Source organism: Sphaerodactylus townsendi, linkage group LG02 (genome assembly GCF_021028975.2).
Source record: "Sphaerodactylus townsendi isolate TG3544 linkage group LG02, MPM_Stown_v2.3, whole genome shotgun sequence".
NCBI classification, from domain to species: Eukaryota; Metazoa; Chordata; class Lepidosauria; order Squamata; family Sphaerodactylidae; genus Sphaerodactylus; species Sphaerodactylus townsendi.
This window is the reverse complement of record NC_059426.1, coordinates 36,849,738-36,868,215: the sequence shown is the minus strand read 5'-3', so window position 1 is coordinate 36,868,215 and position 18,478 is coordinate 36,849,738. Positions and strand designations below refer to the sequence as shown.

The window sequence follows — 18,478 nt, the reverse complement described above, 5'->3', positions numbered from 1 at the left end:
TGTCTATTATGGCCAGAACAGATATTCTTCACTGCAAAGAGATTTTCTTTGCTGGCGTTTGCATAGTTAGGGTTACCATCTCTGGGATGGGAAATAGCTGGAGATTTGGGAGGGGGGTCTGGGGAGGAGATGGACCTCGGTAGGATACAATGCCACAGAGCCCTTTGGGGTCCTTTGTATTAAACTTTTTTTTAAAAAAATTGCATGACTCATTCATTTAAACCAATTGTTTACATATCATTGTCACAACAAAAGATTACTTTACAACAGTGTTTATTTCAATTTAATATAGGCCATTCACACATACATGAACTCCTGTTGTGCTCCAGAACAATGCCCAAGATTCCAGTAAGTAGCAGTACATGTACTAAACTGTTTTGCCCCCCATTTAAGGTCCAGCCTTAGGTCAAACATTATTTCAATAAAAATAACCCCAAAATATTTCCAGTGTCTTCAACACATACATTCATTGTTTGAGTAACATTACAGTGAAAGTTTGCCCATAGCATGAAATATTAGAATCTGACTGAAAGATATGTGTTTCTTTTTTAGCTGAAAAGAAGTAGGTGGCCCTCCTCTCTGGCCGATGTAGTATAAAGTGCCATTGAAAGCTTGCGCCTGGGATTTTAGTGAAAGTAATGGATAGTGAAAGTAACGGTGGATACCTGAGTGACTCATCAGGATAGATCCAGTGATATATCAGTGGAAAGGAAATGTACCTAGCACACTTCCATCTGCACAAGCAATGGCACATTTCTTTCAGGGACATGTAGTGCTTAAACATAATTTCTAACAAGCCTCCACCCCACACACACACACATAAGGTGGGTATAGAGCAATGGAATGTACATAGGTGTCAAGATTTCAATTTGGTTTTCAAATTTTATCTGAACAAATTTCTCATGCTGTGTTTTGTGTATAGAGCAAAGATAGTGAGAATACAATTCTTTTCACTTGCTGCAAGCAGAGAAATAAGAGTCATTTTAGTGTTTCTAGCAGGACTGTTACACACATGGAAATCTTCCATGGTATCCAAAACCAATGACACTTGCCTTTGTTGAAACTGGTTGCTTTTAGTGTTTCCCCCCGCATTCTTTAGCAGGCATTGATCATTCATAAAACGCAACCATTCAATAATACACTATTTCCTGGCTTTGGAGATTCAGTAATGTTATATGGTTTTAAAAGTCATAGGAATCCTGCCAATAAAAAGTGCCAACCTTGCGGTTATCAAGGCCTCGATTCATCCTGGCGGCTACATCCTGTTTAATTTATCTACTACTGTGATGTACACAGCTTTTACTTAACATGCTTGTTTTGAAGCTTCCAAATGACATAAGCATATCTGCCATAGTGAACTATTGCCCAATATGTACATTTTCAGAGCAAGGACAATGTGTTGTTTGCAATTTTGGATTTAATTTTTTAACTTAATTTATTTATTTTATTTATTTATTTTATTAGGCTTTTATACCGTTCCATCCCCGAAGGGCTCTGGGTGGTGTATAGCATGTAGGGGTAACAATATAAAATAGTTAAACATTTAAAAGCAGCGATAAAAAACTAAAAATTAATTCCAAGAATTGTACAATGAATCTCAGTAAAATAGAGATATGAGTGGCGTCCAGCATTCCAATTTTAAAATTCCCTCCCCCCCCCAAAAGGGAGGCATGGCGAGTCTCGTTAGATGACAAATGGCCCAGATGTCAAGGGCCAAAGGAGGAGGGGCACCATCAGCAGCCGGTTCCTCCAAAGGCCCAGCGGAACAGCTCCATCTTACAAGCCCTGCGGAACTCAACAGCTGGAGGAAGAGCGTTCCACCAGGCTGGGACCAGAGCCGTATACCATGCCTTTGTTCCTAATAGGGACTCAAACCGGCTGAAATGAGAGAAATAGTAATAATAGCAGAGAGTCGGTTAAAAGACCTTTGTCCCGACTGCCATCTTGGATCTCCCCCTCTCAAACCGGCTTATATTGTTCTATCCTCCATTTTGTAACAACCATCCTGTGAGGTAGGTTAGACTGACAGTGTGTGACTGGCCCAAGGTTACCCAGCAAGCTTCCATGGCAGAGCGAGGATCTGAACTCAAGCCTGCCTGATTCTAGTCTGATGCACTCACTACAATAGCACACTCTCGAGTTATGCTTCACTGCAAACCAGAAAGGAAGTAACTAGATTGCAGCATTTGAGAGGAGGGGGAAGGATGTTTTCCAGGTTTCTCCTTGTAGTGTCAAACTCTGATCTTCAATTTTTTTCTGAACCACCTCCTGAAAATGGACTCCCCACCTCAGATAAGGTCTCAGCTCCAAGAGCCTTCCAATCATGTATTTTCTCAGCCTGAACTATAGCACCACTCACAGTATGATAACCAATCTACTTTTAAAACATTCAATTTAACATGTCAGTATTTCTGAAACTAATTTTCCACCCTTAGCTGCTAATTCAGGGCTGAATTGCTGTGGCTGCTAGTAAAGATCTGTGGCAGATCCGATTCTCTTTTCTTTGTGCCTGTATGTTACATTTTTAAATGTTGTTGTCGAGCCTCTGTACAATGGGTTTGTTCCCTGAAAAAGGCAAAAAACAAGGTTCAACTGATTATTTTCACTTATGATTCCATGCTACGAATTGCTAGTTTTATCCCAGCTGATGCAATATGACACACTACACCTGTTAAGGTTGGTGACCTAACTCATCGGGGCTTTCCCCACTCACCTTCTGCTGCGCGCCGCTCTCGCGCCCCCTCAGTGCGCGTCATTCCTGGTGCGCTCTCGGGGTCATCAAAAGGTGCCATTTCTTCAGAGCCAGGAATGACGTGCGCTGAGGTGGTCCAAGAGCGGCAGCGTCGGGGCGGCTGCATGGTTGCCGCCCTTGCAAGTGGGGAGCGCCGCTGCACCCCGCGCTACTTTCCCGGAGTAGCGCGCAGCAGAAGGTGAGTGGGGAAAGCCCCATTCTTAATAGGCAGACTTAATGTTCAATTATTGTTTCTATAGATTATAGTAAACTGTCGCAAGCAGTGGTCTCTCTGCAATCCAAAGCATATGTCAGGCAGCCATGGGTATAAAAATAGTTATAGCTACATAATGTCTAAGTCAGAATTTTGGCACTGTGGATAGCAAATCAAAAGTGCAAGGATCAGAAACACAATTCAAAGACCAGGAGGAATACTGTAGTAAGATACATGTCAGAGACATGAAAAAAAATCCTCTCAAATGACTGCATTGCCATTGACTTGCATCTATCTTAGGGTTTCCAACTCCAGGCTGAGAAATTCCTTGAAGAAGCATGTGTATGGCAGGATTTGGGGAAGAGAGAGACCTCAGCAGGGTATAAGGCCATGGAGTCCATTCTCCAAAGCAGCCATTTTATCCAGGAGAATCGACTTTAGTCTTAAGAAGATCAATTGTAATAGTGGAAGATCTCCAGTTACCACCTGGAGTTTGGCAGCCATAAGGGAAGTGATCCCTATAGTCTGGACATCAATTGTAATTCCAATATATCTTCAGATTTCGCCCGGAGGTGAATTTTGCTACTCCAATCAACATATGTGCAAAAGAGAAATGGTTCACATTTTAAGTGTGCACATTAGTGACCGCTGGGGGTTGAAGGGCAGCGTGGACATGCCTCTCGGTCCCCTGCGGAGCTCCATGGGGAGAGAAGATAATTGTGGGGGGAAATGGAGGCGCTGAAAAGCTGGTGATGTTCCCATGGCATCGGCAGGGAAACGTTTCACCCCAGTGGCTGGAGGGGCACAGTGCTGCCTCGTTGTGGAGGCAGAAGCTGTGCAAACAGTGTTTTTACCATTCCAGGGGTGCCGTTTTTGGCCTGTGAGGACTCCACCAAAGAGATCCACCTGGAGAAAACAGATGTTTTGGAAGGTGGACTCTATGGCATTCTACCGCATTGAATTCCCTTCTTCCCCAACCCCTGCCCTCCTCAGGCTCCACCCCCAAAATCTCCAAGTGTTTCCCAACTTGGTGTTGGCAACTCTAGTTAAAAAAGAAGCCTTTTATTAAAAAATGGGGGAAAAACCCTGGTCCTTTGGCGTGAGCATCTCCTCAAGTAGCATGGGGTCCCGGGGCACTCCCCACGACAGGGGCATCGACAGCGCAGCCGCCCCGAAGCTGCCGCTGTTGTGACCCCTCAGCGTGCAGCATTCCTGGCGCTGGAGAAAACGGCGCCTTTTGATGACTCCGCGCAGAGCACGGGGTCGTGGGGTTGCCCGGGCGCGCGGCATAGGGGGGATCATGGTGAGTTGGGAAACACCCACTGTTACAGTCCAATCCAGTTCCTGGAGACAGCCGAGAATGCTGCTGCTGCTGCCCTGCCACCTCCAGAGGGGGTCCTGGCTGCACAGGGAGGCAGGAGAAGCCAGAGATTCCCCAGCTACCTGGAAGTCTTCCATAGGGAATAACAGCTTCCAGCCTTTTGGTTGGTATAAGTCTGTCTTCCCTTCCCTGTCTTCCCTTACAATGGCTGGAAGAGTAAACATGTTGGCATGAGCCTGCATTGACTCCAGTAACCATTTAGCCCCTCTCATCTGGACTGGGCTGCCTGAGTCCTCCTCAGTGAAGTTATTATGTTTCTGAAACAATTCACATTGATGGTCCTAATTCTCTTGGAAGCAGTAAGCCTAAGTCTGGAGTTTAATGACTGTATAGGTAGAGGCTTATAAAAACTGAATGTTTTTCTCTCTGTAAAGAAGAAAGCATACACACACGCACTCACTCACTCTCACACACATATAAATATCAGGATGAAAGCTAGGTTGGAATCTTTCTCCTAGTTTTCCAAATAAAGGAATTTTTGGCAGACTACTCAGTCATGTGAGTTTCCCCTGTGGCCTCAAATGGTATGGATTTAGGCTTCCATAGCTTTAGCATCTGAGGGAAAAGGAGTGTATTTAAAAATGGTTTTCACCGCTCAGATAGTAAGCTGCAACACACCTTCAACTTGAGGACAATCTTCAAATGATGTATGCTGATGATGGAAGCAAGTGGGAAGAAGAACATAGGCTCTTTCGATCTTGATGAGTCTCAGTCATGATACCATAGTATTGTTCGGAAGCTATCTGAACCACTAATCTGTTTCACTATGAAGGGGTACGTAGCGGCTTTTGTGCTGAACTGAAAACTGAACCCTGTTCTCGTGGCTTCTTTAATAGGATATCTAAAGGCAACCTTTGTGATTCTTATTTTACAGGGAAGTTTTTAGTCCTGCCTTGCATAAGCAAACTGGTCTACGTCATAGAGTTAGCAGCTTTTCATATTATGATAACTTGCAACAGAGGTGGTATGCTCAAACAACTGATATGCTGGTCAGATACCTCCTGCTCCCAATTTCCCTCCTGACACTGGCTGCTTCCGCATGGCCACGCTGGGGGTTGGTCCGGCGCAACCCCCCCAGGACCGTTCGCACGAACAGTCCCGGTAACGACAGGGAAGATGGCGCTGTGCTGCACCGTTGCCCGATCGACGTATTTTCCCTGCGACCGTCTGGCGTGTTGCCGAGGCCAGGGGACATGTCCCCCTGCCCTGCGCGACCGCTCCGGAGTCGCAGGACAGGGAGGCGTGTCCCCAGGCCTCGGCGATGTGCCGGAAGGTCGCAGGGAAGGTAAGTCGATTGGGAAAGGGGGGAAGGATGGCGCCTTCCAGCCGCTGCCGTTAGCATGGCAGCGGCTGGAAGCTGCCATTTTCCAAAAACCTCGCTCGGGGAGCGATTTGGGAAAATGGCGGTTTTGCACGGCTGGGGGGGAGCGAGGGCGGCGCGGCTGCGAAGCAGCTGCACCCTCCATGCAAACAGCTCCTTAGGGATGGCATTTTTGCCATCCCTAGGGCACTGTAAACAGCCCGTGCGGAAAGGGCCACTGAGTCAGCTATGTGTTCTTTAATTTTTGACAAACTCATGGATATGAATATATTTTCTACATACCCAAGGGATTTGGGAGAAAACACTGAAGTGTCCTCAGACATTCCTAGTTTTCTTTTCCAGTAAATGATGGACATCAGGTCGGCACTGTTCTTCCCCATAATTTATAATCACAATACTACCCCACTAAATGATTGTTTAGGAAGTCAGTTGCTTACTACACAGAACATGTAGATAGTTTCCAGAAACAAAATCAAAGCTAAATTTGTGGTAGTCATGAGTTTTCCACTGAATAGACAAGGACACAAAATGTTATATACCGTTTGCCATCTGGCCTTTGATCTCTCTGCTTCAAACTTAGCAACTTCCTTGCGATCTTGAAACAAAATGTATAATTTCCATATACAAAGCAAGACAACCCCAATGAGGAAGATTGCAATAGAAACACCCAACATAATCATTGGAATGTTTGGAGGTTGTGGACAGTCTGTGGAAAGAAAGGAAAAGGTGTGACCATGGACCCCAAATGTGACTCCCAAGTTCAAGAGGAACTACAGAATTTTTACAGAACCCAACACATCCCGTCCCAGCTTTTTTACAGCATTTTTACAGAACACAACACATCTCCGTCCCAGCTAGCCACCTGAAAGGAATGGCTTCTTCTCTCCCTCCATTCCCTCTTACACTGGGAGGGAAGGGTGGAGACAGATTGTCCTTCTATGCTGGGAAAGAAAGAATAAGGGTGAACATATCTGCTTCTAAGTAAATTCAATTTGGGAGGTAAGGCACCATAATAAGCCAAAGCTGTGGCTTGAGAGTAGGTGTAAAAGGGCCTGCAGCAGCTTACCCTTGCTGCCTAGGGAAGATGACAAATCCTTGGACTGGCCCAACCAGTGACCTTGATGGAGGAATCCACACCCAGGTCTCCAGAGCTTAGTCTGATATACTAGCCATTACCCCATACTACTGATTTGAATCTTCCCAGAATTTCTACGTAAACTATGTGAGGGGCATTTTTTTTTTGCTGATTTCCCCCTTTTATAGTAGTCCAATACCCTCCACCTCCTGAAATGCTATTTTTGGGGTATGGGAGAAATAGAAGCAGAAGAAAACTGGTGAAAATCATCCCTTGCAGTGTGGAATTTCTGGCCTGGATGCAAGCTATTGACTCTTGTTCATGAACGGCTGGGAAGAACAACTATTTCAGGAGCATTTTGCCTTTAAAATTTAATATCAGACAACACGTAACATATCAATCTGACTGTTTCATGTTGGTAGTATATATAAGAGATGATTTACCAAGGCCAAACAACCTACCTTTCTGTGTTATGCTGTGAATGGTTGTTTTTCCTTGTTCGTCATCTTCCATTACAAATGTGATAACACATTCATTCTCCCCTTGTAACAAACACTGGACAGATTTATCTTTCACGCTTTCTGTGAGGGAGGAAGAAACCCATCCCACCGGTCAAACTCAATTCATCAAGCAGTAACCATGAAGATAAAAGGATTTATAACATCAGGCTTGTGTTCAACAGACAGTAAAGGTGGGAGAGGGGAAGGGGGCGAAAATACCTAAAAGAATTTCATACTATTCTTCCATCACTAAAAGGTTTTGCCTCAGGATTTTTTTTGTTAGACTTTGCACTTAGTTTCAGCTGAGAAGGCCCAGGTGTTGTCAATCTATGTTGACCATCAACAGAACCCATCAAGTCTACAGTAATTTGAAATTCAATGAATTAGAAGCTCTTCCAAAAGAGTTGTCATTGCTGTCTAAGGAATATAATAGCCCTGATTATAGTACAAAGTTAACTATATGTTCTCTTTGTCTTTTTGGTACTGGTAGAATGTCTCGTCTGTGTTTCAGGGTTGTATATTCCCACATCAAATGGATACTGATCTCTTTCAAAAGATCTGCCACTTACTGCTTCCTAAATGCTTTTATAAAGGGCAATGAAATCTGCATTTTCATTGCAATTAAAGATACCTTCAGAATTAAAAAAATGAGAACCACTGGATTATCATAATACTGTCTGGCAAAGTGTTAATTAAAAAAGAACAAAGGTTTTTTTGCTGAATTAAATATAGTTCTATTCTGTCTTTCTTTTTTTCAAAAACTCTTTTAACTTAAAACTTTCTCAGGTAGAGAACCTTTGATGCTCATTCAAGAGGCCCTGGAAGGGGTGGAGTATGTGTGAGGGAACTGTGATAGACTACAAAAAAGAAATGAGAAGAATGGAATGTGAGACTACTGGCTCTAAGGCCAGGAATACTAAAGCCACAATATCTTGTTCAAGGTCTCGGCCCACAAACTCCATTTAAGATAGTAACCATCACTGAATTTTTTGTGAAATCTATAGCCAAACTAGGAAAACTACTGTGTTAAGGCAATTCTATGGAAAATCGTTTGTTGCCTGCAACATTATACAAACGTCTTGCCTTCTGAAACTATTGTGTCTCATATAATTAGTATTGTAATGTCTAATAAAGCTTTTGACCAAACATTAATTCGAATAAAATTGTTAACACTTTACTTTCCAGAATTTGCATCAGCCAGTTTTTGGAGAGGTAAACAGAAAATTTGTCAAATGGACTATAGCAAATAAAATTTTTACTCAGGGCAAAAGATCCTATTTACAAATTATTTTTCTCCATATGTATGTACCTGAGGGAAAAATTATTGCACAAACTTTGGGCAGGAAATTAGGTTTGTCCTAATAGTTCCCTTTCTGGAATTTTCTGTTGAAGAAAGTACTACTTTGGCCTTCTCCAATAGGATTCCTTACTCAGTGTAGGGATGAGCCGCTGACCCAGCAGAACCGTAGGCAGAGTGCTTGGCATGCCGGCCCAACTACGGCCTTCTGGTCGCACCCGCTCCCCCATCCCCCCCCCGGTGAGTCACAGGTCATGAACTACCTGGCTCACAGCCACCAGGTGTCCCAGACAAAGAGATAATGGGGCCCTTGCCCCCAGGTGTGGATTAGGCCCAGACACGGACGCTTCCTCCTGCACGTACCAGCCCGATGAGATCATGCATCACCTGATGATCTCCCGGTCTCCCGCTCTCCCGCTCTCCCGCCGATCCACCCCTTTGCCCGCCCCCAGAGAAACCCTAATAAAAGGTGCCAGGAACTAGCACGCGGCAGAGTTGCCAGGATCACGGACCCCGCGCTCCCGCTGCTGGATCTCTCCACCAGATGATATCTCCGCGTCTCGTCTCGTCCTTACGGTGACTCCACGGGCACGACTACACTCAGCAGATGAGAGCCATTTCAGAAACATGCAAGGAAATGCAACACATGCAACCCTTCAGAAACATGCAAAGAAAAGGGGGGGGAGGGTAGCAAGCAAGCAGGAGCCAAGAGAGGCCTTGCGTGGCTTTAAATGACCACGCCATTCCAGCTGTGCCCCTGCCACCTAATTCCACGCCACCCAGGCCTCTAATGGCCTCACCTTCGGGAGGCCATGAGGAGAAGGGGTCCTCTGTTTTCCCCTCTTCCAGTAGCAACCATGTCCTCAGTAAGTCCTGGGTCATGTCTTAAAAATAAGAGGTGGTAGTGCTACTAAGCAAGCAATCTTTTATGGCATGAAAGTAAACAACAGGAACAGTGTAAAGGATTCAATGGTGTTGATGGTGAAGTAACCTTGAGTGCATTCCACAGCCCGGGCGATGGGGCCGAATGCATGTTGAGGCACTATCTTCTTGGGGAGATGAAGCCTCTGTTCCCATGGGAAGCAGGAAGGGGGGATGGGGTGACTGGTATTATAACTTACCTGTGCTTCTGGCGGAAGTGTCATTCCTGCCACTCGCGTGTACCAGGCTTTCTAAAGATGTCTTAATAAATGGACTTTTTTACTCCCAAAGCGCATGGGAGTAAGAAAGCGAGAAAATAAAGGCCCAGCAGAAGTTGTTTTGCGGAGACATCTTGAGGGTGAAAGAGCTGCCAGGTTTTATGTGTCCGACCAAACTTGAAAGGGGTGTTTAGCCCCTCAGCCAGTGGCGCCAAATTAGATGCTACAGCACATTGGCCGCGGTCTCCTTGTCTCCCACAGTCCAGTTGAGTTGACGCAGAGAATTTTTTAGACAAATAAGCACCGAACCAGTCTACCATCTTTATTTTTTTTTCTGCAGCAGGGCTGCCCCAAAGTGCTTTGTCAGCGTCCACGTGAACCTGAAGCGGGAGATCGGGTCAGAGATTAGCTTTAGGATAGGATTCCGATTGAGTAGCATGAATTTTTTAATAGTTGAAAGGCTGTTTGACATTTCTCAGACCGAAAGAGGGGCCCCGGGTTTGGCGGACAGTGGATCTTTACCTTTAGATGCGTAAGAGAGGTCTGTGGAGAGTGAAGTTCAACAAATTGGGGGGTATAAAATCCACGATAGAAATTAGCAAAACCAAGAAGCGACTGGAGTTCTTTGCGGTTGGTGGGGGGCGAGCCATTGGAGGACTGCTTCAATTTTAGCAGGATCCATTGTTAAGCCCTCGAGCGAGATCCGATAACCCAAATAGTCAATGGAGGTCTGATGAAAACAGCATTTGGAGAGTTTGGCAAAGAGAGTTGTTGTCAACAAAGCGTTTCAATACCTCTCGAACCAATATTTCATGCTCTTCTATAGTTCTTGAGTAAATTAAAGCGTCATCTAGTATCAACCACTCCTTGTACAGTAATCATGGAGGACTTAGTTGATAAAGGGCCATGAAAGCTCGAGGCCCACTTAACCGAATGGCATTATTAAATATTCAAATTGTCCAAATTTGCGTGTTAAGCGCGGTCGGGTGTTCATATCCTTCGAATTCTGACTCTGTAGTAAAGCTTCTCTCAAGTCCAATTTAGTAAAATCGTCCTTTGCGAGTGCATCTAAAGGTCCTTGATCAAAGGCAAAAGGATATTTGATGAACAGGAGACGCATTGAACCCGATAATCTGTGCAAAGCAGAAAGACCCATCTTTCTTTTGACAAACAAAGCGGAGGCAGCGTGTGTGTGTGTTTGGTAGCCCGCCGTATGAACCAGCGAGCAAGGTTCTTGCTCTAAGAAGAGCACAAGGATTCCTTCTCCTCATTGGGACTCCTCTGATAGATTCTACCCTTGGTAGTTGTACTGGTTGTATGACAATTTTACAGTCAGTGTCTCTGTGGGGTGGCAATTCGCCATTCCTGCTCCTGAAAAAACTCTGGCTAGATCCTGATATGCAGGTGGGATGATGCCAATAGACTTCGAGGAGCAATCACTGAGAGCCAGAGGAGGGGGGGATGTGTCAGGAGATGGTGGGTTTTCTTCCCAGTTCATGTGTTCTACAGGGAGGGTCAGTGAATTCTAGGATCCTTTCTTTCCAAGTGATTTTGGTTCGTAACAATAACCAAAGGCATGCCCAAAACTATGGAGTGTTTGGCCACTGGCAAAAGCGAAACTAATTTTCTCCCAATGAAATTAGAGGCACTTAGCGAGGAGGAGAACCGGCTGTGTTGTTTTGTACTATGGGCGATCCTTCGTTTCGAGGGGCTGCAGAATCCATCTGGGTGAATGGTATGAGCTTAGCCAGGGGAATTACGATCTAGACCTAGCTCCTCTTGCAGGCGCATTAAGCAGTGGGAGCAGCAGAATCCCTGAGCTGAGGCTATAATGCGAGTGTGTTTCGCCGGGGTGCGTAGAAATGCTTCGAACAGTAATGGGGCGCTGCCTTCACTCACCCAGCGTCAGGAGTCGGGCCCCATGTCCTCAGGGGCTGAAGAAAGGCAAACAGCACTTCCCCTCCTCTGGGTGCGCCGGTCACCGGCACTTTAGGCGAGCCAGTGGGAAGTGACCCCTGATCTCGTGGTGGTTTGGCCGGCGGGTCTGTGAGGAGTTGGAAGGCCCGGTTGGTTTTGCTTCTTGGGACAGTTGGCGTACAGGCTGACCTGGCCCTCGCCCAGTAAAGACACAGCCAAATCGGCTGACGGCGAAGAATTGGTTTGGTAGGGCGGCTGGACTTGTTGGTGGACACAGTAGTGGTTTTAGAGCGTGGGGCTGACCTCCTTGACGGCGTATTCCAAAGCGAGACCACTTGAGACTAACTGGATCAATCTGCAATGATGCGAGGAACCCGAATTAAAAACACCGTTTCTGCGTAGTTTGCTGTCCACAGCATCAGAAATATTACGCATTTCATGGATTCAGGCCCACTCAGGAGAATGGGGCAACGCCGCTATGAGTCCACCGGACAAATTCTGCAAATGGGCGGTTGCCTTGCTGGATGGTTTGATAGATGGGATAGCTTCATTCTCGGCCTGGATCTTGGCAGCTCTTAAAAGCGGAGGAATGCGGGCATGCGAGAGTCCTCATCCTGCAAATCAAAACGATCCGCGAGAACCAGTCGGCTGCCGTAGCATCCAGGACTGACGATGTCCGTATTTTAGCGTTCAGACGGTATAGATCATCACAGATCTTCAAGTGGGCATTGAGTTGCAAAGATGATAAGAGAAGTTTAGGCGGTCCCATCAACGGGCTGGTATAGAGGCGATATTAGCCCGTTCGGCCCGGCTCTTGGCGCCTGCTGGGAAGGTAGTTCGCTGGTTGAGCAGGTTGGGCGGGCAACTGTTATGCCGGGGCGAATGCAGGCGTGGCGGTGCCGCTGGCGTTTGGAGTAGCAGGACCCGTCACGTGGCCCCCCCTGGCACCGGCATGATAGGTAACAGCATAGGCTCCAGCAGGACTTCGGTTTGCTGCCTCCTTAGCGGACCTCTCAACAGCCGAAATACTCTGCTGCGAGTCAATGCATCTTGGTGTCGTGCAAAGCAGCTTTCCGTTCTAACCTTAGTTAAGTCCCGTTTAAGGGCCCGGTAGGATTCACTTCGCGTGCGCCAGAGCACAGGCAGCTTCGCGTTGCCGTTGTAAATCCAGTCTGGACTGTTCGGACTTTATCATGGACTGACAGATTCTGGGCATATTGTCGTTGGGCAGCGTCTTTATACCGACCAACTTCGAGCTGGACTTCTTTAGCGTTACTGTTCCCGGTCCCTCTGCAGGTTTTGGCGCTCTTGGCTGCAACTGTGCCCGTTCCTCCTCCCATAGCTGGCGTTCCGCGGTTCCATGCAGCGGGCATCTCGGTATTGCTTCCTCATCCCAGTCTTCTCACCGATGGGAGAGGAAGCCGGTCGGGCTGAATGCAGGCTTTCTTCAGACTCTTAGCGTCATCGGAAGCTGAGCCTCGGGAGACACGGTAGCGCCCGTATGCGGTGGCTCCCGAGAACACCACCTCAGGTTTGGTCGCCCGGACGGGATGGGGTCGATTGGGAGGCCGATGCGGATACCCTCCCAATTCCGGGTTGAATCGGTGTCACTGGGCGAGGAGCTGATGCTGTGCTGGTGGACATGGGAGCATCGCAAAATACGAGTCCAGGAATCGTTCAATGGATTCCTGGGTTGCCGCTATGAAAGGTGGTCAAGCCCGTCTCCTCCATGACAAAGGTTTATCTGAGGGTTTGTAATCCTGCGAGCGGGTAGAGATCCGATCCATTCGATCCATGGACCAGCCCCAAGCGACTCATGGAAGTCCCCATTGTGGTAGATCGATCCCTCGTTCAACGGATAAAGGGAAGACTCGTGCTGATCACGAGGGGCGGAAAGAGCCACCAAAGGCCGATTCTCCTGCCGGTTCTCCAGATCCAGAAGGGGAAGGTCAGACCCTCTTTGGGGCTTCGCTGTAACATTCAACACTCATGTAAGACTAAAGGGAGTCCACTGCACAAGAATATAGATGAATTAGGATTCCTGCCACAATGTGGATTAGGATTCCTGCCTCCCCCCCCTCCGCAAGCAAGTTCTTGAAGCTTGCCACGATGCCCGTTCGGCTGGACATTTTGGCTTTTTGAAAACTCTGCACTTAGCCGCTGAAGGCAGTTCTGCAATTGGTAGCGCAATGTAAAGACATTGAAGGCATACATTAAGGCTGCTTTCGGTTTGTGCAGAAGCCAAAACCATCGGGGAAAGCCCATGGACTATTGAAACCTCTCGGTAGCTTCCGCCCTTAGAAGTCATCTCCATGGATTTCATTACAGATTTGCCGAAAGTCATGGCAATGCGGTTTTATGGGTGGTGTAGACTTATTCTCTAAAGCAAGCCCATTTTATTCCATGTCTTCCATCCCCTCCGGCTCCTAAGTTAAGCCGCGGCTGTTTATTCAACATGTTTACCGTCTCCACTCAGCCCGTTAGTGGTCTCCGACCCATGACCCCAATTCATCAAAGTTCTGGAAGCGTAGTTGTTGGGGGCATGGCCATCGCCAGCCCTGCGTTCAAAGTAATGAAGGCGGAGAAAACGAGCGAACCCTAGAGCAGTATTTGCGTTGTTACCAACTACCACCAAGACAATTGGTCGCGAGCTTATTCCGTTCGAATGCGCCTACAACAATGCGGTTCATAGTAGTACAAAACCCCTTTGAAATTATTGATAGTCCATCCTTCCGCCACAACTACCGCGGCATGCTTTGGACCCCAAATTTCAACAGTTTCATCCTAGCGAGGGATTGATGCGGTCAGACAACAACAAGCAAAGACTCCCAAAGGCTTTACTGGCGGATAGGCTTGCAGCCGGATTTCCCTCGCGTGTGGGCTCTGGGTGTATTTATCTACAAAATCTCAGAGGCGTGCATAAATATTCCAAACTTGGCAAGAGATTTGTGGGACCTTTCGGATTACTAAAGTGATTAATGATGTCACTGCCGTAGATTTCTTTCTTAGTAACATCCATCCTGTCTTCCATTCCAGCTTGCTCAAGGAGGCTCCAGCTTCGATGCCTAGCGCGACCGGTACGACTATTATTGATGGCCAAGCACTCTGAAATTGGCGGCTATCCTGGACTCTCAGCTTTAATGTAAGCAGCTTTGCAATATTTAGTTTTCTTGGGTGGGATATTCCTCTGGGTATAATCAATGGGTTTATTCCGAAAACATTGGAAGCCCCACCCTTATTATACTTACGGCAACTTTCGCTTCAAACCTGGGGGAGGGTCTTCTTTAGAGGCAGAGTGTAAAGAGTTCAATGGTGTTGATGGTGAAATGACTTGAGTGCATTCCTGACCGGTGATGGAGCCAGATGCATCGTGGAGACTTTATCTTCTAACGTAGGGAGATGAAGCCTCTGTTCCATATAGGAAGCAGGAAGGGATGGGGAGTGACTGGTATTATAACCTGTGCTTCTGGCGGGAAGTGTCATTCCTGCCACTGCGTGTACTTGAGCTTTCTAAGATGTCTTAATAAATGGACTTTTACTCCCAAAGCCTTTTATTTCTGCGTCTATGGAATTCCTTACAAACAGATTTAGAAGTTTAATTTTGTGCAGCAGAGTAAAAACTGGCTGCCCTGCTCTGACTTGTTAAGGCTTAATTGTCTTTTGACTGATGTTTTGCGGCTAGAACTTAGCCCTATTGCACAAGATATTTATGGATTTTAGATTTAAAAAAATATTAAGCCTTGAAATGTTTATCCGTCTCTCTTAATATCTGATCAGATTGTTGAGAATTCATTTGGCCCTGCCTCTCACACCAGACTTGCTCTTTGCTTAGTAAGCTAGTTAGGAAACTACAAGAGCCCTACGCGCAATCCAAAGGCTAAATTAAAAGTCTGCGTTTGTATTATTCATTTTATAACATTTCGAGTTGCTTTAGTTTGCTCCATATTAGGGCTTAATCTGATGTACAAATAGAAAAAATATGTATTAAAATATAAAACAGGAAATCTACTAAAACAGTGTAAGCATAAGCAGCAGCAAGGGACGTACACCCTTCTCCCACAACTCACACAAAGTCCCTATTATCATGTCCGGAGCAATAAAAATAAGTAAACATACCAACCTTCTTTGCTACTGATGATCACATGAACCAGTTTACATTTTTCAATGCATTCTTCCTGTGACTGATCGTTAGTAGCTAAATAACATTCTATGCAGTTCCTGTGAAAAATGATTCAACAGCTCATCAATCTTAGTTATGAGGCCACAGCAACTTTTAGAAGTATCATCCAAAGAATCTTCTCGGGGTATATGTGTGTGTCACAATGAACAATTATTTTACATGAACTGCATTCAAAAAGCAAAATAAATGTCTGGTAGTCCAGATGTTCTGTGCTCTTTCTATCCCTCCAAGCTCCCATTAGATATAAACCGAACCCATGGCAACATCAGATCCTCTGAATCAGATCCTCTGAAGATGCCAGCCACGGATGCAGGCGAAACGTCAGGAGAGAATGCTGCTAGAACACGGCAGTACAGCACCACACAGCACCCCATGGCAACATCATTCATGAATGTGGTTATATGAAGATAACATTTGGTTTTTTAAAATTTCAATATGTTGTATCATTAGCAAGGTTATACAAAGTCTTTAATAAAACAGCTGATTGCCAAAATATATTTCTTCCAAAATTCATTACACCTGTAGAGAGCAATCAGAAGTTGCTCTACTCAGATTTGTAGTCAGATTTACTAAATAGAGCTTACTCCCAGGAAAGCATTTTAAGGATTACACAGAAAATCTTTTCCACAGTTATCCCTATTAGAGTTTCATTGAAGTGGAAGGGGATTAACTGCACCTCATTCTCCTTTGGACCATACTTTCTGATTTAGTATCAAACCTGGGGACATAATTTACCCAAGTGTAACATCAATAGAATAATGGCATTGTATTTTTCAAGTGGATTATATGGTTCTCTTAACAGATGCCACTACAATATTACATGTCGGCGGGTAAAAACATATATGTTAGTTAAAATAAACAGAATGTGACTTTGAAATAGCATAATTTAATTCACCAAATGACTAAGGGATTAAAAAAAAAACAGAGAAAAACTCTTGATTGATCCAACACCCACATAAATTAGTAGAAAGGTCTGCATGATTCATCTGGGATAGAATCCAGTTCAGGCTTCTTTGTGAAAGAAAACAATCAATTACATTAATATGAGAAAGTTATTTTCATATCAGAAACCAGAAAAAAATGACTAATTTAACAATAACTTGTAAGGAAGTTTAAATTCAAGCATAGTTCAAGCAGTTCAGCTCCATCCCATGAATCACTATTCCAGCAAACGTGTTTCATACAAGGCATAATGACTGCTTGACTCGCAAAGCGTCATTATTTGAGTCACTGTCTTATTATTGTAGTCCAGATCATGGCTCTGCACCAGTAGTTGCTGGCATAGACCAACTTGGCAGCTGTGCAAAATAAATCAATTTTGTTTGATTGCTCTTTTGATTGGAAAACTGTCAATTATCAACAGCTTGAATTCCAGTGGAGACTTTCCATGGGAAGAAGGATTTCTTAAACGCGGATCATGACTTTCACAGCTTCACTTTCCACTGTAGCCCCAAATGCCCTCTGTGTTGGAATTAGCAATGTTTAGCATGCAAAGAAATGAGAAAAAGACCCTAAAAATGGTTGGGCAAGTGGGCAGCTAGATTGGGATGTAAGGTTAAGGGTCTTCCGTCCTTTTGTTACCTCTTGTTTGTCCTTAGACTGATATTCTCAGTCAATTTTCTCCATCTCAGAAGTCACTCTACTCTCCTTTTAGTCACCAAGGCAGTAAGAGGCGATTGCTGTCTCTTTGCTTTCCCATCTATAATGTAGTTTCCTAATAAACATTACCTTTATCTTTAATCAGCAAGTCTGCTGCTTTTTTGCCAGCACTTTGAAATGCTGAAATATTGTTGATAGTTAAGATATCTATGGGCTTGGGAATCTCCCACCATTTTTAATTGTCCTTCATGGCAGCCATTGTGTGAGTTAACCTTTGGCAGCCATTTTGTGGTGGCAGCCATGGCCCTTTCTCAAAATTCCAAAACTGCTGTCATGATTACAGCAAGTTAGCTACGTGAAGTGCTCAGAAACCGTTATTTAAATGGTAAGCACTTTTATTGTATGTTTTCAACTTTCCTAGTGGTATTTAAAAACATTTCCAATAAGGTTTCTCTTAATGCAAACTGCTCCAACTCCAACTCAGTCTCCAACTCACGCCAGGGCCCATCAAGTCATGGCTGACTCACAGCAGGCCAAGCAAGGGATTTTCAAGGCAAGTGAAAAGCAGAGATGGTTTGCCATTGCCTTCCAAGACGTTGGTGGTCTTCCATCCAATTATTGACCATGTTTAGCTTCTGAAATCTGACAAGACTGGGCTATACCATGCCAGTTTCCCTCCCTATGGAATCCATAGCAGAAGTTTATCCATTATATCCAAATAGAGTTCTCATAGAAAACTTTTTGGGGAAAACTGATGAACCAAACTTAGTTCCCCCAGATATTACTAGGTTTTTAAACATGAGATAAACAAGATATGTTTGTATACATTAAAATATTCATTTACCTTTTGGAACTACATGGATCAACATAGGTAGTATATTTTTCACATGTGCTGCCTGCAACTCCCGGATTTGAGCAAACGCATTTTCCACAAATGCATTCGCCTCTCCCATTGCAAAGTGTGCCATCGTCAGCAATACATGCTTCAGTGTCAGTAGTACAGTTGCAGTATTCACCCGTCCAGCCACTGTGGCAGATACATTCACTGCAGTCACAGTCTCCATTGCCTGAGGAAATCAATGGAAGTTATACATTATTTCTATCCCACTTCCTTCCAAAGCTCA

The 18,478-nt window shown here is 45.1% G+C and overlaps 1 protein-coding gene across 4 annotated transcripts in view; it reads right to left on the bottom strand.

Moving 5' to 3' along the window:
• Positions 1-256: 256 nt before the first annotated feature.
• The window catches only part of ITGB6 (integrin subunit beta 6), a 94,337-nt gene continuing 76,115 nt past the window's right edge, over positions 257-18,478 (bottom strand). For all 4 annotated transcript variants that reach the window (XM_048486340.1, XM_048486339.1, XM_048486338.1 and 1 more), the window contains 5 exons: positions 18,199-18,421; positions 15,696-15,793; positions 7,184-7,303; positions 6,187-6,353; positions 257-2,565 (listed from right to left, as the gene is read on the bottom strand). In XM_048486340.1, the coding sequence (XP_048342297.1) occupies positions 2,467-2,565; positions 6,187-6,353; positions 7,184-7,303; positions 15,696-15,793; positions 18,199-18,421 (707 nt within the window). In that variant the 3' untranslated portion in view covers positions 257-2,466. The remainder of the gene's footprint in view (positions 2,566-6,186; positions 6,354-7,183; positions 7,304-15,695; positions 15,794-18,198; positions 18,422-18,478) is intronic.